This window comes from Mobula hypostoma, chromosome 5 (genome assembly GCF_963921235.1).
Source record: "Mobula hypostoma chromosome 5, sMobHyp1.1, whole genome shotgun sequence".
NCBI lineage: Eukaryota > Metazoa > Chordata > Chondrichthyes > Myliobatiformes > Myliobatidae > Mobula > Mobula hypostoma.
The window spans coordinates 106,151,081-106,178,733 of record NC_086101.1 but is presented as its reverse complement, the minus strand read 5'-3'; the positions used below and the strand labels follow the sequence as shown (position 1 = coordinate 106,178,733).

At 42.7% G+C, this 27,653-nt stretch overlaps 1 protein-coding gene and 1 long non-coding RNA gene across 4 annotated transcripts in view; one reads left to right on the top strand and one right to left on the bottom strand.

The window, feature by feature from the left end:
• Positions 1-27,653, top strand: part of dnah2 (dynein, axonemal, heavy chain 2) — a 503,144-nt gene that overhangs the window by 149,050 nt on the left and 326,441 nt on the right. The window contains exons 22-32 of the mRNA XM_063048700.1: positions 997-1,153; positions 1,246-1,420; positions 3,349-3,512; positions 4,104-4,265; positions 11,843-11,946; positions 13,755-13,911; positions 14,617-14,699; positions 18,887-19,067; positions 21,828-21,966; positions 23,436-23,653; positions 25,205-25,303. Of these exons, the coding sequence (XP_062904770.1) occupies positions 997-1,153; positions 1,246-1,420; positions 3,349-3,512; positions 4,104-4,265; positions 11,843-11,946; positions 13,755-13,911; positions 14,617-14,699; positions 18,887-19,067; positions 21,828-21,966; positions 23,436-23,653; positions 25,205-25,303 (1,639 nt within the window). The remainder of the gene's footprint in view (positions 1-996; positions 1,154-1,245; positions 1,421-3,348; positions 3,513-4,103; positions 4,266-11,842; positions 11,947-13,754; positions 13,912-14,616; positions 14,700-18,886; positions 19,068-21,827; positions 21,967-23,435; positions 23,654-25,204; positions 25,304-27,653) is intronic.
• Positions 1-27,653, bottom strand: part of LOC134346884 (uncharacterized) — a 97,378-nt gene that overhangs the window by 47,598 nt on the left and 22,127 nt on the right. For 2 of the 3 annotated variants that reach the window (XR_010018047.1, XR_010018048.1), the window contains exons 2-4: positions 8,645-11,836; positions 6,773-6,851; positions 1,223-1,363 (exon numbers count right to left, since the gene is read on the bottom strand). This is a non-coding gene — a long non-coding RNA (uncharacterized LOC134346884). The remainder of the gene's footprint in view (positions 1-1,222; positions 1,364-6,772; positions 6,852-8,644; positions 11,837-27,653) is intronic. The other variant, XR_010018049.1, reaches the window with a different exon arrangement.

Below are 27,653 nucleotides of genomic sequence, written 5' to 3'. Positions count from 1 at the left end.
AGGGGAGGCAGAAAGATGTGGCCACCCATATTTACGTGCAGTTTCTACAGGCAACATTGGAGTATATGACCACACTTGGAGTATTGTGAGGAGATTTATTTTAATTATTTAGAGATACAGCACAGTAACAGGCTTTTCTGGCCCAATAAAGCCCATGCTGCCCAATTACTTCCCTATGACCAATAACCTACTAAGCTGTATGTCTTTGGAAGGTGCGAGGAGAACTGGGGCACCCAAGGAATCAGATCTGGTCACAGGAGAATGTACATACCTGCAGACAGCAGTGGTATTGAACCCATTGTAATAGTGTTACACTAACCACTGTACTACTGTGCCACTCCAACTTTTGAGTTCCAAGAGCAGACTGGCACTGGAGAGGGTCCAGCCATCATCAGACAATCATCCTGGAAATGAAAGCTTTAACGTACGAGGAGTGTTTGATGGTTCTGGGTCTGTACGTGCTGGAGCTTAGAAGAAAGAAGTGTGTGTGTGGTGGGGGGAGGGTGGTTTGGAATCTCATTGAAGCCCACTGTATATTAAAATGCCCAGATAGAGTGCACATGGAGAGGATGTTACCTCCAGTGTGGGAGTCTAGGACTAGAGGGCCCAGCCTTAGAATAGAAGGCTGTCCCCTTAGAACAGAGGTGACAAGGAATTTCTTTAGCCAGAGGGTGGTGAATCTGTGGAAATCATTGCCACAGATGGCCGAGGAGGATATGTCACTGGGTATATTTAAGATAGAGGTTGATAGGTTCTTAATTAGTGAGGACATCAAAGATTACAGGGAAGGCAAGAGAATGGGATTGAGAGGAAAAATAAATCAGCCATGGTAGAATGGCAGACTGAATGGACCAATTCTGCTCATATGTTTTATGGTCTTATGGAATAACTGTGAGCCTCTATCAGTCATGAGAATGGAATTATCTATGTGATAAAGATCAAGTTCAATGCTAACACATCCTCTCTCCTCTGACTTACTCCCACCCCCAATCTCAGAGTCAGCCATGTTCCACAAAACCTAGAAGAGCTGACATCTGGTATCCAGTTACTGGAGGTGCTTCAGAGTGAGCTCCCAAAGATGGAGGCACGCATCCCACCCATCCATGAGCAGTTCAGCATCTTGGACAAGTACGAGTTCCAGATCGATGAAAATGTAAGTGCTCACTCGTGCTGTCAGCAGTAGCCCATTGATAAAGGCCCCCACGCTTTTCCATTTTCTCACCCTCTCTTGTTCCTCTCCCAAAGGTCCGTTACCGACTGGAGTCCCTGAATGGTGAATGGATGAATTTCCAGCAGACGCTGATTGACAGTGAGAGCATGTTGAAGAAACACAAGGAAAAGTTCAGGGCAGGCCTTATCCACTCTGCGGAGGAGATGAAACGGAAAACCCAGTTAGCAATTGAAGATTTCTCCATGAGGGGTAGGCAGCACTCAACCACAGCAGACCCAGAGGGGGCTCTCCTGCGCAGAAGCCTGCAATACCTGCCTCTCTAACTGTTAAAGCACAGCAGCCATCTTCCTAACAAAGCAAATGCATTTCTAAAGACCTTTTTGAGGTTCAAAGTTCAAAGTAAATATGTTGCCATGTACAGCCCTGAGATTCATTTTCTTGTGGGCATACTCAATAAGTCCCAATAGAATACTAACTGCATTAGAATCAGTGAAACACTGTACCAACATAGGTGTTCAACCAGTGTGCAAAAGGCAATAAATATGCAAATATAAAAAAACCCAATATAATAATAAATAAATAAATAAGCAATAACTATTGAGAACATGAAATTAGGAGTTCTTGAAAATGAGTCTATAGGTTGTGGGAACATTTTAGTGATGGGTCTAGAGAAATTGAGTGAAGTTATCCACTTTAGTTCAAGAACCTGATGGTCAAGGGGTAAGAACTGTTCCTGAACCTCAAGCTGTGAGCCGTGAGGCTCCTGATGGCAACAGTGGAAAGAGAGCATGGCATGGGTGGTGGGGGTCCCCAAGTGACAACACTCCATGTAGATGTGCTCAGTGGTGGGGAGGGCTTTACCCATAATAGACTGGGCTGTATCCACTACTTTTTACAGGATTTTCGTTCAAGGGCATTGATGTATCCACACCAGGCTGTGATGCAATGAGTCAATATACTCTCCACCACTCATCTATAGATGTTTCTCAGAGTTTTAGATGTTATGCCAAATCTTTGCAAACTCCTAAGGAAGTAGAGGCGCTGACGTTCTTTCTTCCTAATTGTACTTACATGCTGGGCCCAGGACAGGTCCTCCAAAATGATAACGCTGAAGAATTTAAAGTTGCTGATCCCCTCCACCTCTGATCTTCTAATGAGGACCTCTATTTTCCCCTCCTGAAGTCAATAATTAGCTCTGTGGTCTTGCTGACATTGAGTAAGAGGTAGTTGTTGAGTCATGGGACATGGCGAACACCTAATGACTCAGGGTAGACACTCAGTGGCCACTTTACTGAGTACACCTGCTTGTAAATGCAAATATCAGCCAATCGTGTGGCAGCAACTCAATGCATGCAGATATAGTCAGGAGGTTCAGTTGCAGTTCAAACCAAACATTGGAATGAGGAAGAAATGTAATCTGAGTGACTTTGACTAGGGATAGATTGTTGATGGTTTGAGCATCCTAGAAACTGGTGATTTTTACACACAACAGTTTCTAGAGTTTACAGACAACGATGTGAAAACAAAACAAAAACATCCAGTGAGCAGCAGTTCTGTGGGCAGAAATGCCTTGTTAATGAGAGAGCTCAGAGGGGAATGGCCTGACTGGTTCAAGCTGCCAGGAAGGCAATTGTAACTCATATAACCATATGTTACAACAGTGGTGTGCAGAAAAACATCTTTAAATGCAAACCTTGAAGATGATGGGCCACAGCAGTAGTAGACCATAACCATACAATCAGTGGCCACTTTATTAGATACCTTATAAAGTGGGCACTGAATGTATGTGTAGATTGTATCCCAGGCAGTGTGACCAGTTAACTCAATGCACAGCAAGCTGCCACATCCAGGGAGAAGGCAGGAGAATGGGGGTGAGAGGGAAAATAAATCAGCCATGATGGAATGTCAGAGCCAGGTTTGATGGGATGGATGGCTTAATTGTGCTTCTACGTCTTATGGTGATGAGCCTCACAGATCCTGCTATAGGGAGTGAAGGAAAGTTGGATACAGTGGTCAGGGGTTCTGAATTATCTCCTAGTGCTTATTAATCAAACTATAATGACTGAAAGCTCTTGTGGATTTTGCTGCTCCTCACTGCCTCCTCCCTTCCCATTACACTGCCAGCAAGTGGCCAGCTGAGACTGAAGACCGATCAGCCGTTCTCCCCTCTCTCCTAGGTCCCTTCAGCAGTGCACTGAGCCCTGATGCTGCATTGGGCCTCATAGCCGAACTGCGCAGTAACCTGAACGCCCTGAAAGCTGAAGAGATTGAAATCCACAATGGCCTCAATGTCTTCAAGATCGATCAGCCCTTGTCCAAGGAGCTCCAGGCTCTGGAGAGAGTAAGCAAGTGTCGGTTGTTGAATCTAATGTCCAGAAGGAATCCGTTCTGACCCCACAATCTGGATTGTGCCACTCTCCGACGTGTGCTCTCTCTCGTGTTCTCTCACTCTCTGTGTCTCGTGTCTATCTAAACATCTCTTAAAAGCCTCTAATATATTTCCCTCTACCACCACACCAGGCAGTGCATTCCAGGCATCCATTATGCTCTGGGTAAAAAAACATAACCCTCACATACCCTTTGAACCTATCCCCTCTCACCTTCAATGCATGCCCTCTGGTATTAGACATTTCTGTCCTGGGAAAAAGATACTCTCTGTCTACTCTATCTATGCCTCTCATAATCTTATAAACCTCTATCAGATTTTCCCTCAGCCTCCGCCGCTCCAAAGGGAACAACCCAGGTTTGTCCAGCCTTTCATTATAGCACATGCCATCTAAATCATGCAGCATCTTTGTTAATTACTTCTGCATCCTCTCCACAGCCTCAACATCCTTCCTATAGTAGGTTGACCAGAAATGTGTGTAATATTGCACTGGAAACTGTTCCTGTCCGTATTATATATGTCACTCCGCTTTTGCTTTGTCTCCAGGACTTGGATTACCTCCGGCAGGCATGGGAGGTCACTAAGGAGTGGGAAGAATCTTGGGTGGAGTGGAAGGGGGAGAAGTTCAGCTCATTGATGACTCAGGTTATGGAGAACACCGCAACTGGCTACTATAGGAAGCTCCACAAGCTTAGCCAGATACTCAAGGTATTTCACTTGAATATCATGTATCTCATCCAGAATATACACACCACCTCACTAACACACACAAAATGCTGGAGGAACTCAGCAAGTCAGGCAGAATCTATGGAGTGGAATAAGTAGTTGAGGCTTTGGGCCAAGACCCTTCATCAGAAAGGGGCAGAAGCCAGAACAAGTAGTGAGGGGAGTTGAAGGAGTATAAGCTGGTAGGTGATAGGTGCGTGAGACTAGGTGATGTAAGAAGCTGAGAGGGGATAGGTGGAAGAGAGACAGTAAGAGGTTTAAGAAGGAGGAATCTGATAGGAAAGTGGACCATGAGAGCAAGACAAGAAGGGGGGAATCTAGAGGGAGGTGAGAAGGGAGGGGATAGAGAGAAACCAGAATGGGGAATGGAGAAAGAGAGAAGAGGAGGGGTAAAAATCACCAGCAGTTAGAGAAATCAAGATTCATGCCACATTAGATGTTACCCAGACGGAGAATGAGGTGTTGCTTCTGCAACCTGAGTTTGGCCTCTTCATGGAAGTAGAGGAGACCAAGGACTAATATGTCAGAATGGGAATGGGTGGCCACCAGGAGATCTTGCTTTTTTGTGGTGGTGGTGCTCGATGAAGCAGTCCTCCAATCTACATCGGATCTCACTGATGCAGAGAAGGCTGCACCAATTCTGGCAACTCAGCGCTGAATTTAAACGAATGGATGTAAAATTGGATTCTATTCAAAAAACATTAAGTGAACACGATAAACAGATAAAAGAGAATGAAGACACTTTGACGATGTTGGATGTGAAGATTGATGACCTGGAAAAGATCTGTGATAAATAGTCAAAGGTTAATGAAAAATTAAGACAGAAGATTATCGACTTAGAAAATAGAAGCAGAAGAAATAATTTACGTATTCTAGGTTTTAAAGAGTTAATAGAAGGCAATCAGCCTTCGGAATTTTTTGCAAACCTTTTGGCTAACTTATTTCCGAATATTTTAAAATCTCTACCTAAAATAGACCGAGCTCATAGATCGCCAGTACCAAGACCTCCTCCAGGAGAACAACCCCATTCAGTGATAATTTGTCTTCACGACTTTCAAACAAAGGAAGTTTTAATTAGTGGATCTTGTCAGAAAGGTATGATTGATTATGAAGACCAGAAGATCAGAATTGTGGAGGATTTTTCACCCGAGGTGTTGAATAAATGCTTCAATTTTAAAAAGGTTATGTTGGAGTTGTATAATAAAGGTTTTAAACCCTCTCTTCGTTACCCTGCTCGTCTTAGAATCATTTTGAAAAATGGTTCTGTTCGACTCGAGAGGTGCAGGATTTTTTAACTTCCAAATCAGTATCAGAAATTTAACTGTTCAATATTTCCCTATCTAAATCTATGTTGCGTCTCCCTGATGGATCCTTTTTTTTAGAATCAGCAGTCTAACTGTTCATTACTTTCTTTTATGAATGATTTTTTTTTACTTTTGGTATACCTTCATATCTAATTTTTTTGTTCTTTTATTTCTTTGCTTAGAAAATTAAGGACCTAACATCAGTAAATTTTCATTGAGTTAATACCTTCCAAGTTAATATGTTCTGAATTTTCTTAGTTCTTTTTAATATTTTATACTATATTTTTTCATGAGGTTTTTTTAATAAGTTTAATTTTGCTGTTTTTTGTTATGTCTTGTTGGAATGCAGTTAGCCTTGGAAATTTTTTGGAGCTCAGCCAGTAGATTGTTTTGGGAGGGTAATATTGGTAGGTTTAGCTGTCGACTGTCCTTTGGTCGACTTTCTCTCTTTGGGTGGGGGGGCGGGGCGTGGGTTTCTTCTTTTCTATCAGCTGTTTGGTTCTCTTAGCTTCATTTGTTGCTTGGTTACTTTATCTTAAAGCTCATTGTTTGGATTTAATATACATTCCAGTGGTTTTTATTCTAACCTCTCTTTTAAGCAATATTTAAAATGGATCATACTATTAATTTACTTAGTTCTAATGTGAAAGGATTAAACCATCCTGTGAAATGTAATAAGATATTTAATTATATTAAGAAATTGAATGCCTCAATTATTTTTTTACAAGAAACACATGTTCGTAAATATGATATTTTACATCTTTTCAGCCGTTGGAAGGACTTATTGTTTCATTCCTCTTTTCAGGCTAAGGCCAGAGGAGTGTCGATTCTTATAGACAATTCAGTTTCTTTGTTCAACATAATGTAGTGGCTGATACCAATGGGCGTTTTGTTATAGTGTCAGGGAAATTAGGTAAAAAATTAATGGTTTTTGCTAATTTGTATGCCCCGAATATAGATGATCCACGTGTTTTTGAACGCTTTTTTTGCTTTTACCAGACTTAAGACTGTATTCTCTGGTTTTAGGAGAAAACTTCAGCTGTTGTTTAGATCCTGTTTTAGATCGCTCATCTTTTAAGTGATTGACTTTTAGTAGATCTGCCTCCTTTATCCAAACTTTTCTAATGAAATGTGATATTGTTGATGTTTGGCGCTTTTTGTATCCAACAGATAAACAGTACTCACTATTTTCTCATGTTCATCATACGTATTCCAGGACTGATTATTTCTTTGTTGATAGCTAATTGATTCTATTGGTTCGATCCTGTGAATATAAAGAAATTGCTGTTTCAGATCATGCTCCTGTGTTTTTATCTTTAAATCTTCCAGATGTCTCCCAAATAAACAGATTCTGGCACTTTAATCAAACTCTGTTATCTGATAAGAATTTAAAAAAATTTTTGGAGAGACAAATTACTCTTTTTTTGAAGAAAATACACTAGAAGAGACTTCTACTCTTATTTTATGGGATGCTTTTAAGGCTTATATTAGAGGTCAAATTATTTCTTTTACTGCAAGTGCTAAGAAAAAAGCTAATAAGGAGAGAATTGAATTAGCCAATCAGTTGAAACAATTCGACCAAAAATATGCTTTGGCTCCAGATCCTGCTTTATATAAAAGACGTGTTGAAATTAAAACTAAATATGATCTGCTTTTAACTTAACCAATTGAAATTCAACTTTTAAAAGATAGAAGTCAGTTTTATGTTCATGGAGATAAAACGGGCAAACTATTGGCTAACCAATTAAAGACCTTTATAGTTAAATGCCAAATTAAAGAAATTTGTAAAGCTAATGGTGATAAAGCATCTAATGATTTAGAAATAAACAATGCTTTTAGAGAATTCTATTCTAAGCTTTAAAGTTCTGATCCTCCTAAAGATAATACTGTAATGAATAATTTCTTAGATCGATTAAATATTCCTACACTTTCTGGTGATAATCAAAAATTGCTGGATCAACCCATTTCTTATGAGGAAATTGCCGAGGTTGTTCACTCTTTGCACTCGGGGAAGTCTCTGGGTCCTGATGGCTTTTCTGGAAAGTTTTATAAGGCTTTTTCCTCCTTTCTTATACCTCACTTATATTCAGTCCTTTCGGACTCTTTTAAATTAGGTAGGTTGCCACAATCTTTTTATAAGCCTCTATTTCGCTTATTCTTAAAAAGAATAAGGATCCAACTGAATTTTCTTCATATAGACCAATTTCCTTACTTAATGTTGATACTAAAATTTTATCTAAACTTTTGACTTGTCGGGTTGAAAATATTTTGCCATCTATTATTTCTGATGATCAGACTGGATTTATCAAAAATTGATACTCCCACTTTAATATTCGTCATTTATTGAATGTTATTTATTCTCCTTCTAAAGAGATATCAGAATGTGTGGTATCCTTAGATGCTGAGAAAACCGTTGATTGGGTTGAATGGAATTATTTATTTAAAACTTTAGAAGAATTTAACTTTGGGCCTGATTTTATTCAATGGATTAAATTATTTATCTCCCTCCACTCAGATTCTTACTAACTCTCAGAATTCTAAACCATTTAAACTTCAACATGGAACTAGACAAGGCTGTCCTTTGAGTCCTTGTTGATTTGGTCTTAGAACCTTTAGCTATTGCTTTCTGGGAATCTAATGACATCACTGGGATTTTAAGGAGGGGTATCACTCACAGAGTGTCGCTTTATGCTGATGACCTTTTGCTCTACATTTCTAATATGGAGTCTTCTTTACCTTCCGTACTTTCTTTACTCTCCTGCTTTAGTCAGTTTTCAGGATATAAACTTAACTTTCATAAGAGTGAACTTTTTCCTTTGAATAATTTGGTATTAGTTAAAATTCCTTTTAAAATTGTAAGAAATCAATTTACTTATTTGGGCATAACAATTACTAGGAATTATAAATTCCTTTTTAAAGAAAATTTTTTTATACTTCTGAATTATGTTAAGAAGGCACTATCAAATTAGTCACCCCTCTCTTTATCGTTGATTGGCTGAATTAATTCTATTAAAATGAATATTTTGCCTAAATTTTTATATTTATTTCAGGCTGTACCTGTTTTTATTCCTAAATCCTTTTTTGATTCTCTGGATTCTATTATATCTTCTTATCTATGGAAAAATAAAATTTCTCGATTAAATGAAGTTCATCTTCAAAAAGCTAAAGAGAATGGAGGTTTAGCCTTACCCAATTTTAGGTTTTATTACTGGGCAGTCAATATACGGAATCTTACGTTTTGGTTATATTAATCGAGAGGACTGTCCAGTCTGGGTTTCTTTAGAAGCTAATTCTGTTAATAAATTTTCTGACATTTCTCTTTTCGGATCCTCAATTCCTTCATCTTTAAGTAATTTAACTGATAATTTTGTAGTTAAACACACTTTGAGGATTTGGGTACAATCTAGAAAATATTTTGGTTTATTGAGTTTTTCCACTTTCAAGTCCCATTTTTTCTAACTTTTTTTTAAACTTTCCATGACTGATGTAGTTTTTAAAGAGTGGAATAGATTGGGTATTAAATGTTTTCAGGATTTGTTTGTTGGATATAGTCTCTCTTCATTTGATCAACTGTCAGCTAAGTATAGCTTACCCAAAACCCACTTTTTTCGATATTTACAAATTAGAGACTTTTTGCGTTCTCAAATACATACATTTCCTAAAAGTCCAGGTAAGAATTTACTTGATACAGTTTTTAATTTGAAACCCTTCCATAATGGATCTATATCTAATATTTATGGTATGTTGTTGGGAATGAGAAATATTCCTTTACACAAAATTAAAAATCGCTGGGAACAAGATTTACAGATCACAATTTCTGAGGATACTTGGAATGAAATTTTTAAATTGCTTAATACCTTATCATTATGTGCCCATCATTTCCTTCTACAATTTGAAGTAGCTCATAGGGCCCACATGACTAAAGATAAGCTGTCTCATTTTTATTCGGATACGTCTCCCTATTGTGATAGATGTAACAATGGAGAAGCTTCACTAATTCAGATGTTTTGGACATATCCGAGTCTTGAAAAATACTGGAAGGAAATATTCCAAACTTTTTCGGTGCTTATTAAAGTAAATTTTAAACCTAATACTTTGACTGCCTTATTGTTGGAGGAAATAATATTTTGGAGACACATGATTTGCATATTTTGGCCTTTATTTCACTCATAGCCAGGAGGGCTTTGTTGCTTAAGTGGAAGGATGTCACTCCACCTACTCATACTCATTGGTTACACGACGTTATGTCTTGCTTAAATTTAGAGAAGATTCGCTGTTCAATTTCTGAACCGAGACAAGATTTTTTAACATTGTGGGGACCTTTCTTGAATTATTTTCAAAATCTTTGATATGCTATTAAGCACGGATGTTGGCTAACACTATGCTTTATTATATGATAAGGATTTTTTTCCTGTTTTTTAACCAAACAGCTGTTTTTTATTCTGGCAGTGGGTTTAGATTTTTTTTGTATAATAAAATGATCTCTTTTCAATATTATGTTTAAATTTAATATATATGGATATGGGGTAATGAGACTATATTTGTGATTCCAATATACTGTAATTGATATATATTATATATCCTACTGTACTCTGTATTCTTTTATGTAAGAAATCAATAAAAATATTGAAAAAGAAAGAGAAGGCTGCACTGGATACAGTAGATGACTTTGACAGACGCACCTAACCTGGAAGGACTGCTTAGGGCTCTGAGTAATGATGAGGAAATAAAGGAGCAGGTGTAGCACTTGCCCCTCATGTAGGGGTAAGTGCCAGGAGGGAGATCAGTGGGGAGGGATGAGTGGCTGATTCACAACTGACTCTCCTTAAAAAAAAAATCATGTGCGTGCACCAGCTGGGCCATTGTTTATTTCCCGTACCTATTTGAACTTGGAAAGATGGCAGTGAGAAACCACCTGGAACTGATACAGTCCTGCTTACATTATTTCTAAAGTGCTAGAAAAGGTGGGGAGTCCCATGGTTGAGACTCAGGAATGGCAGTGAATCTCTAAATGTCTGTTTGTTCTTCCTGGAACTGAAACAATCCTGGTTACAATGCTTCTTTACTACTGGAAAAGGGGAAGGGGGAGGTGCAGGGTTGAGACCCAAGAATGACAGTATCTCTCCAAGTGATGGTTTTGGAATTGATACTGACCTAGCAACACACACAGCTCAGCAGGCCAGAGAGCATCTATGGAAAAGAGTACTGTCGATGTTTGGGCTGAGACCTTTCAGCAGGTCTGGAGTAAAAAAGATGAGGTGTCAGAGTTAGAAGGTGGGGGGAGGGGAGGGAGAAGCTCAAGGTGATAGGTGAAACCAGGAGAGGGGAGGAGTAAAGTAAAGAGCTGGGAATTTGATTGGTGAAAGAAATACAGGGCTGGAGAAGGGGGAATCTAATAGGAGAGGACATGGAAGAAAGAAAAAGGGGGAGACAATGGGCAGGCAAGGAGATAAGGTGAGAGAGGGAAAAGGGGATGGGGAGTAGAGAAGTGGGGGCATTACCAGAAGTTTGAGAAATTGATGTTCATGCCATCGACAGAATACAGTCCTAGTTACGTTGATCCCCTAGTGTTGGAAATGGTGGGGTGTTCACGTTGAAGTTCAGAAATGACAATAAGTGATGATTAGTGAATTGGTGGGGAAAATGGAAAGGATGGTGTTCCCATGCACCTGCCACCCTTGTTCTCCTTGAACGGGCTTGACGGGCACTGTTGAAAAAGTTTTGGAGAGTTTTTTGCAGCAGAAACATGGGATACAGTCTAATGGAAAGCTGCTTTGTTTACGACTGCCACTTCCATTTGCTTGGCTTTCTCAACTTGTCGTCACATCCCGTCTCATCCCACCTCCCAGTATTCCCATCAACGTAGGCTGTTTGCTGTGTGATCAGCACTTGCAGGCTTGTATGAATGGGGAAGATCTTTACCATGATCTTTTCTTCTGCCCAGCTCTGTGTCAGAGATAGAGGGCTTTCCCTGCCAATACTGAGACAGCGTAAAGGATCGCTGTTCTGTAAATGATTTCCTTCCTTGTCTATCATCACCATTTTGGACATGAGAACTCTTGCAAAGAAAAAAAACCATTGGGGCCAACCAGTGTGCAGGGTTTCAACCCGTGACATCAATAATTCCTGTCCTCCCACAGATGCTGTTCGACCTCGGAGTTCCTCCAACAGGTTGCTTGTTGCTCCAGATTTCCACATCTACAATCTCCCATGTCTCCGGCTGGATTAATCACCTGATTTTGTTCCACTCTGTAGGATAGAAACTGGGATGTCATAGCTACATCAAAGAACAAAGTCCAGCAGTTTAAGAAAACAATGCCCCTGATTACTGACCTGAAGAACCCAGCCATGCGTTACAGGTAAATTTGCAATCCTTTCTGCAGTCCTTCCCTATTCTTAGTCCTTCACTTTTCCCTGGGACAGCTATTTCCTCAATACAGATGGATCTTCTGACGTTGGCATTCAGCCTGTGGACTGTTACCTCTGTCAGATTCATAGCTGGGACATGGAGTGTAGAGGAAACTGGGGAGAAGAGTCATAGAGCACTACAGCTCAGAAACTGAAATACTATTCTGCCTAGTTCCATTGACCTACACCTCTGCCATAGCCCTCCATACCCCTCCTATCTATGTACTTACCAAACTTCCCTTAAATGTTGAAATTGAACCCACATCCACCACTTCCACTGGCAGCTCATTTCACGCTCACGTCACCCTCTGAGTGAAGAAGTTCCTCCTCAGGTTCCCCTTAAATGTTTTACAGTTCATTCTTAATTTCTGACTTCTAGTTGTAGTCTTACCCAACCTTAGTGGAAAAAGCCTGATTGTATTTACCCTATCTATACCCCTCATGATTTTGTATACCTCTATCAAATCTCCCCTCATTCTCCTACGCTCCAGGGAATAAAGTTCTAACCTAATTAACCGTTTCCTGTAACTCAAGTCCTCGAGTCCAAGCAGCATCCTCATAAATTTCCTCTGCACTCTTTCAATCTTATTGATATCTTTCCTGTAGGTAGTGAGCAAATCTGCACACAATGGTTCAGATAAGGCCTCAGCATCGTCTTATGCAAGAGTGGAAGAGTCTCAAATGAGGAAACATAGTTACATGATAAGTTCTTTAAGGTGGAGGTACAGAGGGTGATGAATCTCTAGAATTCGTGCCCAAGAGTTGTGGATTCAAGATTGTTGGAAATACTTAAGGTGGAGGGAGAATTTTTTGCGAGGTAATGGAACCGAAGGTTATTGGAGAACTGGGGTTCAAGAATCCTGGTGACTCACTCCTCCTATTCTGTTCTTGTATCAGGATTATTTTTTCTTCTCAGGAATGGAATTCTTGGTTGGGCTGGGGGGAAGGGGAGAAACTGGGATTTCTCTGTAGGGAGCTAGCATAGACTTGATGGACTGAATGCCTCTTGTGCTGTAACAATTCTGTGATATTGTGTTCAGTACAGTTGTAACTGGTCATCTCACCACTTCACCGTGCTGTCACACTCTCCACCTCTCACTATCAGTTCTGAGCATTTCATAATGAAAAGCCATTGCAGGTTCAGATTTATTTATCACAAGCACATGGAAAAGTGAAATGTGTCATATGCTTCTATCTAGCATATATCACCATACACTCAAAACGTTTGTGGTCATTCTCTCCCCAAACAGACCAGGCAGCACACATACACTTCCATATATTCCTGTTACACACTTACACCCAGGCCTCGGGTAGCTCCACCAGCACAAATCACCTTGAGTGACACCCTTAATTATCCTGCCCATAGCTATACAACAAAATTGTGCTCCCAGGCATCTTCCCACATAAATGGGTACATTCCACAGCACCCCTAACCCTAACCCTAATTCATCATCCAACGTGACAGAAACACACACACACACACATACACACACACTCACACAGACACACACAGACACACACACACACACACACACACACTGACCGACCACACTTGTACAAAGCTACACCCTTTAATCCTATGCATCTCCTTCTCTAATCAACACCACCTCTCATCCTAAGCAAATCCATTAAACCTAATAGCCCACCATACCAAACCCATACTTGTGGAGAGGCCTGTGAGAGGATGACTCTCCCGTGTCATTGAAATCAGGTAAAAATGGTAATCGATTTTTGTTTCTCCCCTGTTACTGGCTTCCAGGCACTGGAACAACATCAAGGACGACGTGCAGAAGGTGTTTGACCACACCAGTGATGACTTCACGCTAGAGCGCATCATCGATCTGGGCTTAGAGCAGTATGCAGATGTAATCAGCAGTATCTCAGCAGCAGCCAGCAAGGAGCTCTCCATTGAAATGGTAGGGACTGCACACCTCCATTTCACCCAGTTAGACTGCCAAATTGAAGTTAAATACAATAAATTCTGAAAATGCTGTAAATCCAGAGCAACACGCACAAGATGTTGGAGGAACTCAGCAGGTCAGTCAGCATCTATAAAAGGGAATAAATAGTTGACACTTCGGGCCAAAACCCTTCATCAGGACTTCATGAGGCTACACCCTGCCAGTTTGTACTCCCCCACCCCCATAACTCTTGTTCTGACTTCTGCCCCCATCCTTTTCTGTCCTGAAGAAGGAACTTGGCCTGAAACATTGACTGCGTATTCCTCACCATACATGTTGCCTGACCTGTTCCAGCACCTTGTGTGTCTGTGGTGCCTGTATCTTAGTGTTCCCATATACCTTCTCCACTTCCTTTATTTGGTTTCACTCTTCTCCAATCTTTCCCACCAGATCTAGCCACCTGCAGCCCTTTGTCAGTCCTCCCGTCACCTCACAGCCACTGTTGCTATTCCCACTCACCCATGCTCCATCTACCTGATCTACCCATCCCCCACCAATCAGGGCTCTTGGGAGAGGAGAGTGTCAACTGAGCTACTGTAATAAAATGATTGGCAACTGTACTCAGCACATAGACGTCCAGCAAGGCAGTAACAGCTGATTGTCACTGACAAACTCTAACCATGTATTAAAGTGACTCTCAGTGGTTGTGTCTCCCAACAGGCTCTGGAAGGAATAAAGAAAACCTGGGAAGTGACAACACTGGATCTTGTGCCTTACAAAGACAAAGGCCATTACAAGCTGAAGTAAGTGCAGGTGCAGCTGAGCTGTGTTTCCGTGATATCTTTCTGGAGGAACATTGTATCACTTTTTAAATGCATGCATTTCTAAATGACAATAAACGAAGACTGAGTGTCCTCATAATCTAACACTCGGAAAACTGTGAAGTCATTCACTTTGGAAGGTCCAATTTGAAGGCAGAAATCAGGATTAATGGTAGGATTTATAGAAATATGGAGAATCAGAGGGATTTTGGGGTGCACGACCATAGATGGTGCCGTACATATTGGTTAAAAAGGCGTACAGTGTGTCGGCCTTCATTAGTTGGGGATTGAGTTCAAGAGCTGCAAGGTAATGTTGCAGCTCTATAAAACCCTGGTCAGATTACACCTGGAGTATTGTGTTCAGCTCTGGTCGCATCATTATAGAAAGGATATGGAAGCATTAGAGAGTGTGCTGAGGAGATTTACAAGAATGCTGCCTGGATTAGAGAGCATGTCTTATGAGGATAGGTTGAGTGAGCTAGGGCTTGTCTCTCTGAAGCAAAGGAGGATGAGGTGACTTTATAGAATTGTATAAGATAATAAGAGGCATAGATAGAGTGGAAAGCCAGTGACTTTTTTTCCAGGTGGAAATGGCTAATATCCCTGCAATTACCTTAAAATAATGGCATTATTTTAAGGTAATTGCAGGGATGTCAGAGATAATTTTTTTTACACAGGGAGTAGAGGGTGCATGGAACGTGCTGCCAAGGGTGGTGGTAGAGGCAAATACATGAGGGCTATTTAAAAAACTCTTAGATAGACACATGGATAATAGAAAACTGAAGGACCATGTGGGAAGACAGAGTTAGGTTGGTCTTAAAGTTGGTTAAAAAGTTGGTACAACATCATGGGTTGAAGGGCCTGTATTGTGCTGTAATTTTTTATGTTCTGTGTTCTAATTTTTAAAACAAAAATTGCTTTAATGTAGCAGTGAACTGTCCTTGGGTGCTTCCTTGGATCAATACCAAATAACGTGAACCGCACTGGAGCTTAATCCAGGCAAGTGTGAGGAGTTGCACTTTGGGAGTCAAATGAAAAGAGAAAGTATACCGTTAATTGTAGGCCCCTTGATAGCACTGAGGTACAGATGGTAGTCTGTTATGCACCGGAAGTGGCTATACAAGTGGATAAGACGGTAAAGAAAGTAGGGCTTTTGAGTATTATAGTAAGGCTGCAGCTATATAAAACTTAACTCAGACCAGAGCTAGAATATTGCTGTACTTCTGGTCGACCCATTACAGGAAGGATGTGGAGAGGGTACTGCGGAGGTTTACCAGGATGCTGCCTGGATTATAAAGGTACTGTATGAGCTTTAAGTAAAGGCTAGGCAAACTTGGGTTGTTCTCCCTGGAGCATTGGAGTCTGAGGGGAGACCTGATAGAGTTTTTATTTTAATTATGAGAGGTACAGATGGGGTGGATATTCATAATCTTTTCCCCAGGATGAGTATGTCAAAGACCTTATGCTTTAATGTTGTGGGGTGGGTGGTGGAATGGTGAATGTTAAAAGGTGATGTGAGGGGCAAGGTTTTTGTAACATGTGGAAGATGCCTGGAATGGGTTACCAGGAATAGTAGTGGAAGCAGGCAGTTTGGTGGAGTTGAAGAGGTGCTTAGACAGACACATGGAAGCTCATGGATGATACACAGGAGTAGGATATTTAGTATAAATTTACATTAAGATTGACATAACATTGTCAGCTGATTAGCCTGTCCAGTGCTGTACTGTTCTATGTGATAAAGAATGTTGGATGGTCACCAAAAAACTTGACCACAGTAATAGGTTTTGAAAAATATCTTCAAGAAGGAGAGAGATGGGTTGACCGAAGGAAGTGGTTCCAACGGCGAGAGGCCTGGAGAGGGGTGTGGCCATTCCAGACCAGAGAGACAGGCATGGTCAGTGCTGGCCAGGCAACATGCAAAGCACCTGGTTCCAGACTGTGCAGCATGCAGCTACTCAACAATATGTGCTTAACCAAGGGTAGTCTGTGTAACGTGCCTGTGGGCAGATTTGTCCATTCAGCACGCATGGCCAATGGTACTGTGTGTTTGCAGAGATAATGGCCCCATTGATTGAAAATTTCCATAGCTTACTAAACTCCAGGAAGGTGCCAGAAGATCGGAAAAGAGCCAATATCTTGTTCCGTAAAGGTGAAAGGCAGATGGCAGGGATCTACATGTCAGGTAGTTTAACAGCTATTCTTGACAAGGTACCTGTATCAATAATTAAAGAGGAAATAGCTAACCATTTAGGTGAACATTATTAAACCCGATCAACATGGTTTTATGGAAGGTGAATTATGTTTCAGAAATTTGCTTGATTTTTTTTATCTGAGGATGTAACAGGGAGAGCTGATAGAGGGGAAACTGTGGATATGATGCATCTAGATTTCAAAAAGGCATTTGACAAGGTGTTGCATAAGAGGCTGATATTTAAATCAAAAGCACGTGGTTAGAATGAACTAAAAACAAAGTTGGAATAAATGGTTCCTTTCCAGACTGGAAGGAGGTCCCAGAGATCAGTTCTTGGATCATGATCATTCATTTTCTGTGTTAATGACCTGGAGTAAGAAACATTGTGTAAGGATTCCAAATTTGCTAATGATATGAAAGTCATGTTGTGATGAGGATACTGTGACCCTGCAATAGGATATGGACAAATTGAGTGAGTGGAGTTTAATGTGGGCAACTGGTAGGTCATTTACTTTGATAAGAGAAATAAAAGGCAGATGACTTTCTAAGTGGAGAGAGAGTCTGAACGTGACTGAAGTTTAGGGATTCTAGGTGTTCTAGTATGTGAATCATAAAACTTAAATGGCAGGTCCAACAAATAGTTAAAACAAAGGGCATTTTGGTACCTTTGCTACAAAGAGGTTGGAGTTTAGAAATAGGGTAGTTTTGTTCCAGTTGTACATGGTGTTGGTGAGGCCTCATTCGCAATACTGGGCAGTTTTGGTCCCTGTACCTATGGTAACCTATGCAAAAGCTATGGTAGCAGTGGAAGCGTCCAAAGGAGGTCCACCTGGGTAATTCTTGGGACGAGAAGTTTGTCCTCTCAAGAGAGGCTGAATAATTTGGGGCTGTATCCTTGCTGTTCAGAATTATGAAGGGTGAGTTTATGCAATTATATTAGATCCTAAGGGGGCTTCTTGGGATGTTTTCGCTGGTGAGAGAGTCTCACACAATGGGATATAACAACGAGATAAGGGGCCAGTCTTTTAAAATTGAGGCACATAGAAAGGTCCTCACAGAAGTTGGTGAATCTCTGGAAGACTCTGCTCTGGTGGATGGTGGGAGCTGGATTATCAAAAGTATTTGAAGTCAGGATGGATAAATGTTCAAGAGATGGAGGCATAGAAGGGCATGAAAAAATGGCACAGAGGAGGAGTTGAGTTCAATTCACGATAGAGCAACCATTATCATCTTAAATGGTGCAGCAGGCTTGACAGACCGAGTGGTCTACTCCTGCTCCTGTTTCCTTGTGTTCCCACACATTGAGCTTTGTAGACAGCACACCAGATACACGTCAGTTGTCTATGAGCGGAGCCTTGGCAGTTAATGGAAAGATTTGCTTTATTTATCACTTGAACATCGAAACCATTGAGATATATGGTGTAAAGCGTAATTTTTGTGTCAAAACAAGTTCTGATGAAGGGTCTTGGCCAAAACATTGACTATACACTTTTCTATAGATGCTGCCTTGTCTGCTGAGTTCCTCCAGAATTTTGTGTGTGTTGTCAGCAAGGATTGTGCTGGGGGCAGCCTGCAAGTGTCTCCATGTTTCTGGCACTAACAAAGCATGCCCACAACTCATCAACCCTTACTCATGTGGTTATGGGAAGAATGTACAAACTGCTTATAGACAGTGGCAGGAGGTGAAACTTGGTCATACAACTGGTGCTGTTAACTATTATGCTACTGTGCTGTCCAGAGGAGGTGCTGTTGGTTTCTTGGATATTGCTGTGCTGAGTAATATTGTGTCTTGCCCCTGTGAACATTCTCATTCTCTCTCTCTCTCTCTCTCTCTCTCTATCTCTCTCTCTCTCTATCTCTCTCTCTCTTCCCTTATGTAATCCCCTGATTAGTTCCCAGTTGGAAAAACTGTCTGAGACTCTGCAATGAATGTGAAGCATTGTTGCATTGTGACTCACTTGTATTTATCTGTGCGCAGAGGAACTGATGACATCTTCCAGACATTGGAGGAAAACCAGCTCATGTTGTCAACCATGAAGTCTTCTCCCTATTTAAAGGCGTTTGACAAGCAGGTGGATTACTGGGAGCGGTGTCTCTCTCTCATTCTGGAGGTGGTAGAAACGATCCTAACTGTGCAGAGGCAGTGGTTGTACCTGGAGGTAAATTGGACTAATGGGGGCAGGTGCTCCTATCACCACTACAATCTCACATTATTACATATGTCAAAGCCTTTGCATCCTGTAAAGTACTTTATACAGTCACTGTTGTAACAAGGGGAACACAGAAGCTTCTCCAAACTGGAAGCTGATATTGACCAAATAATCCATTTTTAGGTACTGTTGGTGGAGGACACTGCACTCCTCCTGAAATGATGGGATCAAACTTATATAGATACACAGTCGACAGTATCCTGACTGTTTGTATCATGGCCTGGTATGGAAGCACCAAGACAATGAATGCAGAAAGTGGTGGGTATAGCCCAGTCCATTACATGAAAAGCCCTGCCCACCGCTGAGCGTATTTACGAGGAAGCAACATCCATCAAAGACCCCAGCATTTGGGTCGTGTTCTCTTTATTCTGCTGCCATTGGGAAGGAGGTATAAGAGCCTTCAGTCCTAACCAGCAGGTTAGGGAACAGTTATTACCCTACAACCGTCAGGCTCCTGAACCAGCATGGATAACTTCACACACCTCAAGTCTGAACTGATTCCACAACCTACTAACTCACTTTCAAGGACTCCACAACTCACGTTCTTCGTATGTATGTATGTATGTATGTATGTATGTATGTATGTATTATTTATTTATTTATTTATTTTCACAATTTGTCTCTTTTGCATATTGGTTGTCTATCAGTCTTTATGTAGTTTTCATAAATTGTATTGACTTTCTTTATTTTCCTCGAAATGCCTGTATGAAAACGACTCTCAGGTTAGTATAAGGTGGCATGTACATCCTTTGATAATAATTTTGGAGGTATGAGAGATTAAAGATGGTGGAAGCTGAGGCAACGCACAGCCTGCTGGAGGAACTCAGTGGACTGAGCAGCATCTGTATAGGTAAAGGAGTGATGCAGGCTTTCAACCCAAAATTTTGGCAGTCCCTTTCCTCTTGCAGATACTGCTCAACCCCCCTGAGTTCCTCCAGCAGACTGTGTGTTGCTTTGGGTTCTTCTGTATTCACCTAAAAGACGACTGGAAATGGTTTAGTGCCTGGCCTACCAGATGGTGGGGTTAAATTTTACATTGGTCAAAATGAGGAAGTGGAAGTCTGTTTTCAGGACCCTGCTGGAGAGTCCTGCACCAAATTTCTTTGGCCCAAACAGCAAGTTGGAACTTGAGTTCCATGTGTAACATCAGTGCAGGACCCACTCACGCCTGCATTGGAAAGCTGTACACTTTGGACACAGAGCAGCTTTACGTCTCTCTCTGCTGGGCTTGAGGGACTCTGTTATGGAGAGAGGTTCATCAGGTTTTGTCTCAACTCATTGGAGTGTAGGAGAATGAGAGGTGATCTTATAGAGGGGTGTAAAATCATGAGGGGTACAGAACAACATACAAAATGCTGGAGGAACTTGTCAGGTCAGGCAACATCTATGGAGGGAAATAAACAGTTGAATAATCACCTTCCAGCTTCTCACTTCATCCCCCTCCCTCTTGCACCCATCTTTACCCTCAACTGTTCTCATCTATCACCTATCAGCTTGTACTCCTCCCCACCACCTTATTCTAGTTTCTGCCCCCTTATCAGTCCTGTTGAAAGGTCTTGGCCCAAACTGTTGATTGCTTACTCCCCTCCATAGATTCTGTCTGACCTGCTGAGTTCCTCCAGAATTGTGTGCATGCTGTTGAAGATTTCCGGCATCTGCAGAATCTCTTGTTGTTACGAGGGGCGCAGCTAGTGTGAATGCACACAGTTCTTTCCCCAGAGTTGGGGAATCAAGAACCAGAGGGCATAGGTTTAAGGTGAGAGGGAAGAGACTTAGAGGTAATTTATTCACCCAGAGAGTGGTCAGTATATGGAACGAGCTGCCAGAGGAAGTGGTTGAGGCAGGTACATAAACCACATTAAAAAGGTACTTGAACAGGTACATGGAAAAGAAAGGTTTAGAGGGATATGGTCCAGGCATGGGGATAAGGGGACATTGGTTGGCATGCACTGTTTGGGCCAAAGGCACGTTTCTGTACTATATGACTCTAGGACTAGGATTACAATGGGTGAATCAGTATCCTGTAAGGATAACACCCACAAAATGTTGGAGGTACCCAGCAGGTCAGGCAGCATCTATGGAAGGAAATGAAAGGCTGAGACTCCTCATCAAGCCTGGAAAGGAAAGGGGAAGAAGCCAGAATAAGAAGGTGGGGGGAAGGGCAGGAGTACAAGCTGGCAGGTGATAGGTGAGATCAGGTGATGGGGAAGGTGCATAGGTGGGGGTGGGCAGAGTGATGAAGTAGGAAGCTGGGAAATGATAGGTGGATGAGGTAAAGGCCTGAAGAAGATAATCTGATTGGGGAGGAGAGTGGACCATGGGAGAAAGGGAAATAGGAAAATGATGGGCAGATGAGGAGAAGTGGTAAGAGTGGAACCAGTATGGCAAATAGAAAAAGAAAAAAGGGGAGGGGGGGAGAAAGTACTGGAAGCAGAAAATTCAGTGTTCATACTGTCAGATTGCAGGCTAGCCGGACTGAATATGAGGCATTGATCCTCCAGTCTGAGGGTAGTCTCATCGTGCCAGTAGAGGAGGCCGTGGGCTGATGCAGGGTTACTCAGGAGAAAGCAGTTCAGATTGCGAAGGACCTGACTTTGCTTTCTACTCTCTGTTCAGTGAGCTTGGGTGTTTAGCTTCAGTGGAGAAAGACTGGGAGGGGAGTGGTCATTAATTGTACCTAACTACCTCCTGGTGGCTTTGTCACTACAGAATATTTTTCTCGGTGAAGACATCCGTAAACAACTCCCTCAGGAGTCAGCGGAGTTTGACAGCATCAATGAACAGTGGAAAGTGATCATGCACCGTCTGGTCCATGAACCCAATGCGCTGAAAGGAACCCATTACCCAGGTATGTCCAAAGGTTCGAATTTTGAAGGTCCAATTTAATGTCAGAGAAATGTAGACATTATACTTCCTGAAATGCTTTTTCTTCGCAAAACATCCATGAAAACAGAGGAGTGCCCCAAAGAATGAACAACAGTTAAACGTTAGAACCCCAGAGCCCGCCCCCCCATCTCCCCTCCCTCTTGTGTGTAAGCGGCAGCAAGCAACAATCCCCCCTCCCTCCAACGGCAAAAAAAAGCATTGGCACCACCACCAAGCTCTCAAGCGTGAGCAAAGACACAGACTTGCAGTTACCCCCAAGACTTTGCGTTTCACCCGGTATACGACATACCACAGGTCCTCTCTTTCCCTAATAAGGGAGAAAGAGGTGTCTCCATTTTCCCAGAAAGCAGGGAGACATAACAAACAAATTGCTGGTTTATGATTTTAGAAGTCCATTACGTCACTTTTTTTGAGCTCTGTGCCTGAAAGATCCCAGGTCTTCGGGCCCACAGCAGTAGATTTTCCGACTCCCCTGATGGCACATGGGTCTCCTGCTGTGACGCTGACCCTCGATCCGCCCGTCTCTAGAGCTCTGAGATCTTAGGCTTCTGAATTTGAGCCGGACTCTCAGGCCGAACCCTGGCGTGCCGAGCAACAGCCAGTCCTGAAACCCTGAGAATGGGTCCCATTCCCGCAAAGACCCGAAGTCTGTAACTCCAGTGTTCATTTCTGCGTGCCCCATCGTATATAGAGAGGGAACCTTCCAAAATGATCTAAGGTCACAGACTGGATCTGTGTTCCCTTGAGTGTTGATGGGACGGGAGTTGGGCGGGGGGGTTGGTTGGGGAAGGTTGAGACAGAGAATCAAGACTGAAGACGATTAAAGGATATGGTTGAGTCACCCCTGGCTGGGGGACTCCAGAGCAAAGGGGAAGAATTTGAACTATTGGGTGATAAATTTTGAGTTCTTCCTCCCGAACATCTGTTGAAATCAAGTTTCAACTGAAAATTTAAAGCAGACATTGGCAGGCTTTTGCTGATAAGGGGGGTTGAGGATATTGGAACCAAGGCATGAAGGTGGAGTTAAAATCTGTCACCATCCAGAAGCAAGGGGTAAGAGATGTGAGACACCAATGCTCCCTCTTGTTCTTCACTCTGTTTCAGAGGTCTGCTTACTCGCTATGTCAGTTAGGCCTGTTTTGATAGTATTGTACCAGCTTATTAGCCTGCCATTTGTTGTTGCCTTATGCCAGAACCCTGGTCTGCAGCCAGCAGGATTCAGGATAAGAGTTTAGGCAATTGTGCAGAAATGAAGGGGAAGGCCAGGTGGAAGTGATGCTGTGGTGGTGAGCAGTGACACTGCCGTTTCTGGGGCTGTTGCTAGTTGCATGGCCCATTGGGCCCTGTCCATTTCCTTCCTGCTTGCCATTGCCCTGGTTCTGCTGGGACATCAGAATGGTGTAAGGTCACTGCTGCTCTGGTGTTTTGCAGGTCTCCTGGATTCCTTGAATGGAATGAATGGGAAGCTGGAAGAGATTGAGAAGTCCCTGGACATGTACCTGGAAACCAAGCGGCAGATCTTCCCTCGCTTCTACTTCCTGTCCAATGATGACCTGCTGGAGATACTGGGGCAGTCGCGCAATCCTCCAGCAGTGCAACCCCACATGAAGAAATGCTTCGACAACATCAAGACTCTCAAAATGCAGAAGGTAGCATTACCTAGGGCCGTGGTGGTTTAATCAGTACCAACATTGGAATGGTATTGAGAGGGCTTCCCACCACTTCACAGACAAAACAAAGCCTTCCCATCAGCTGATACTCAGGCAGCCAGATTCAGACCAATAGTTGACCACTGAACATTAATCCCAGACCCAGCCCTGTCTCCACCCGCTGACCATTCATCCTAGAACTTGATTTGTCCTCACCCACTGAGCATTCATCCCAGACCCCATCCTGTCCCCACTCACTGACCATTCACCACAGAACCCGTCCTGTCCCCACCCACTGACTATTCACCCCAAACCCTGTCCTTTCCCACTCACTGACCATTCACCCCATACCCTGTCCTTTCCCACGCACTGACCATTCACCCCAGACCTCGTCCTGTCTCCACCCACTGGCCATTCATTCTAGAACTTGATCTGTCCTCACCCACTGAGTATTTATCCCAGACCCCATCCTGTCCCCACCCACTGACTATTCACCCCAGATCGCTCCCGGTACCCACCCACAGATCATTCACCTCAGGCCCTACCCTGTTCCTACCCACTCAACATTCACCCCAGATCTAGACCTATCACCACTCACTGACCATTCATTCCAGACCAAGACCTAGACCTGTCTACCCCAGACCCGCTCCTGTCTCCAACCACAGACCATTCACCCCAGACTCAACCCTGTCTCCGCCCACTGACCATTTATTCCAGACTCTATCCTTCCCCATCCACTGACTATAGACCTGGGACCAAGACCAATCCCACCACTGACCATTCATCCCAGACCTTGTCCTTTCCCACTCACTGACCATTCACCCCAGACTCTGTCCTGTCCCCACCCACTGACCATTCACCCCAGACTCTGTCCTGTCCCCACCCACTGACCATTCACCCCAAACTCTCTCCTGTCCCCACTCACTGACTATTCACCCCAGACTCAACCCTGTCTCCGCCCACTGACCATTTACTCCAGACTCTGTCCTTCCCCACCCACTGACTATACACCTGGGACCAAGACCAATCCCCACCACTGACCATTCACCCCAGACTCTGTCCTGTCCCCACTCACCGACCATTCACCCCAGACCCTGTCCTGTCCCCACTCACTGACCATTCACCCCAGTACCCGTCCTGTCCCCACCAACTGTCCATTCACCCTGACCCTGTCCTGTACCCACCATTCACCCCAGAGTTAGACCAATCCCCACCCACTGACCATTCACCCCAGTCCCTGCCTGTGCCCATGCACTGACTGTTCACTCACACTCGTTCTCTCTCACTCTCATAGCCTCTTGTATTGATATTTGCCCTCACTTTGATATGTATTAACTTTGAACTGTGCTCACTCTCTTGCTGACCCATCCTCACTGATCTCTATCACTGCCCTCTTGCGCTCAAACAGACCCATTGTCTAGCTCACCAACATCCTCTGTCAGCTTTCCCACCAAAGTATTCCTCATCTTAGATCCTCTCATAGGTTTGAATTGATGATTATTTCCTACTGCTGTAGTCTCCGGCAACTTGTGCTCTGATCTGTGTGTCCAGGTTGGAGCAACGAACAGAATGGAGGCGACTGGAATGTTCTCAGCTGATGGGGAGTATGTAGAATTCAAGCATCCCACTCTGCTTGAGGGCCCCGTGGAGGTAGGGAGAATGCTCACTCAAACATGTTCATTGGCAGGACTGTGCGTGAACTGTGGGAATAAACACTTCCCCATAGACCCAATCACCATCTCACCAGCATCCCTGCAAACCCTTCCAAAGTTTCAAAGTACATTTATTATCAAAGAATGTATAAATTTGTCAATCTTGGGATTTGTCTGCTTACAGGCAGCCACAAAGCAAAAAACCTAGAAAAAACAACTTTTTTAAAAAAGATCAATGCCCAATGCGCAGAGAAAAAGGAAAAAACACAAATCGTACGAACAATAAAAATGAGCAACAGCATTCTGACCCAAATGAAGTCCTTCGATCCAAATCCCCAGTGCAGCCTGATGTAGGCCCAAAGCTTTGATCTCAGTTCATCATTTTCGTGGGGCAAATCGCCACTAAGCTCACAGACACGAAGCACAGCAGCCGGGGCAGTCTCACAGCCTCAGCGTATCGGAGAGAGGAGTGAGGACAGGAGAGCGAGCAAAATCGGCCCATCCCTCACCACTGGTCCCGACACCCTGTCTTTGCAGTATATCTGGGTCAGTGTTTAAATTGTCCAAACTGTGGATCATGCCTCGCATTCCGACCAGAGCCCCATGGCAATGATAAACTCTGGGCCTAGTCCTCACCGCCTAGCCTGAAGCCTATCTTGTCCTATCCAAATTGGCTCGGCACTTAAAGCAATCCAACTTCGCACCCGGGGTAGTTGGATAGACATCAAAACTCCTCCACCCTGTCTCCTCTCTTATCACTCTCTCCAACTCCATATGTGACCCCGTTTCAAACACATTATGCTCCGGCTTTGCAATGCACCTGCATGGCTCATCCCTCCAATCAGCTTTGCCTTTGCTTGCTTCTTGAATGTTTGCCATGATAGTTAACCACAATTTACTTCAGAAAAGGTATTATTAATAATGATTTTAGTCATATTTCTTGCCTTTAGAACTACCAGTAAGCTGTTGCTTGCCTTCAGTGGTGTCATCTTGGCCCTTCCACTTATGGAGTGGATTGGGGGGTAAATCCGGTGGAGATACTGTCATCATATCATAGCCTCAGCTCGGCACTCTCACAGCCATTGAGCCCCATCCCAAAGGTCCACAGTGGGTGAACCTGTGAGGGAGAAAGTTTAGTGTGAGAGTGGAAATGGAGTTGAGGAGTAAGGTGTTGGTGAAATGTATAATTCTTAGAGGTTTCTATTGCAGGGCCATAAAATGAACCACAGAGGTTCATTTCTAGATGAATCAAATTGAAGAGCAAAGACTCATTGTGGTAAACATGTAAAAGCTTGGCTAGACTGCACATTATATACATTTACTGATTGATGATCAACTTTATTTACATGTCTTGGGTATTTGCTGTGCTGTGTTGGTCAGGGTGTGACATGCAACAATTATAAAGAATTATATTAAAAATAAAGTTGGAGGTTAAAGTACAGATATGGAATAAAATGTGCGCCATTTCATAAATATCAGTATGTATTTGCAATACAAATAGAATTATAAAAAGTGGTTTTAAGTGTTTACAGAGCAGTGACAGGGGTAACAGGTGGGGGGAGCTAACTAGGATGATTGATCAGATTAACTGCCTGGGGAAGAAACTTCTAAGATGGTGTGAAATTTTTGTTTTAATAGCCCTATAGTGCTTTCTGGAAGGGAGGTTTTGGAAAAAACAGTTTTACAGGGTGGGTAGTGTCCACAGTAATCCATCCAAGACCTGCAGTGATATAGCCTGACCTTTCCTGCTGACCTGGCAGCACCTCATGTTACTAAAGGTCAAAGGAGAAGGTGCAGTTTTTTATACTGATATTTTCTAGCGGGTTCCAGAAGGACTGGCAAGTACCTAATGTTGTCCCATTATTCAAGAAGGGAATCAGGGATAATCCTGGAAACTATGGATGGATGAGTCTTGCATCAGTAGTAGGGAAGTTACTGGAAGGAATTCTTAGGGATAGAATTCATGAGCATTTGAAAAATGATGCCTGATTGGGGAGAGTCAGCATTGGGGTGGGTCAAATTGTATCTTATTGCTAAGTTTGAGTTTTTTGATGAGGTGATGGGTGATTGATGAAGGTAGAGCTGTGGATATTTCTATGGGGATTTTAGGAAGGTGTTTGACAAGGTCCCTCATGGGAGACTCATCCAGAAGATTTAAGATGTATGGAACCCGTGTTTGGATACAAAACTGACTTGCCCTTTAAAGACAGAAGGTAGTGTTCAAAGGGACTTATTCTAATCCAGCTGAATCTGTGATTAGTGTTGTTTTGCAGGGATCTGTACTGTGACCTCTGCTGTCTGTGATTTATACAAATAACTTGGATGAAAATGAAAATGGTGGGGTAGTA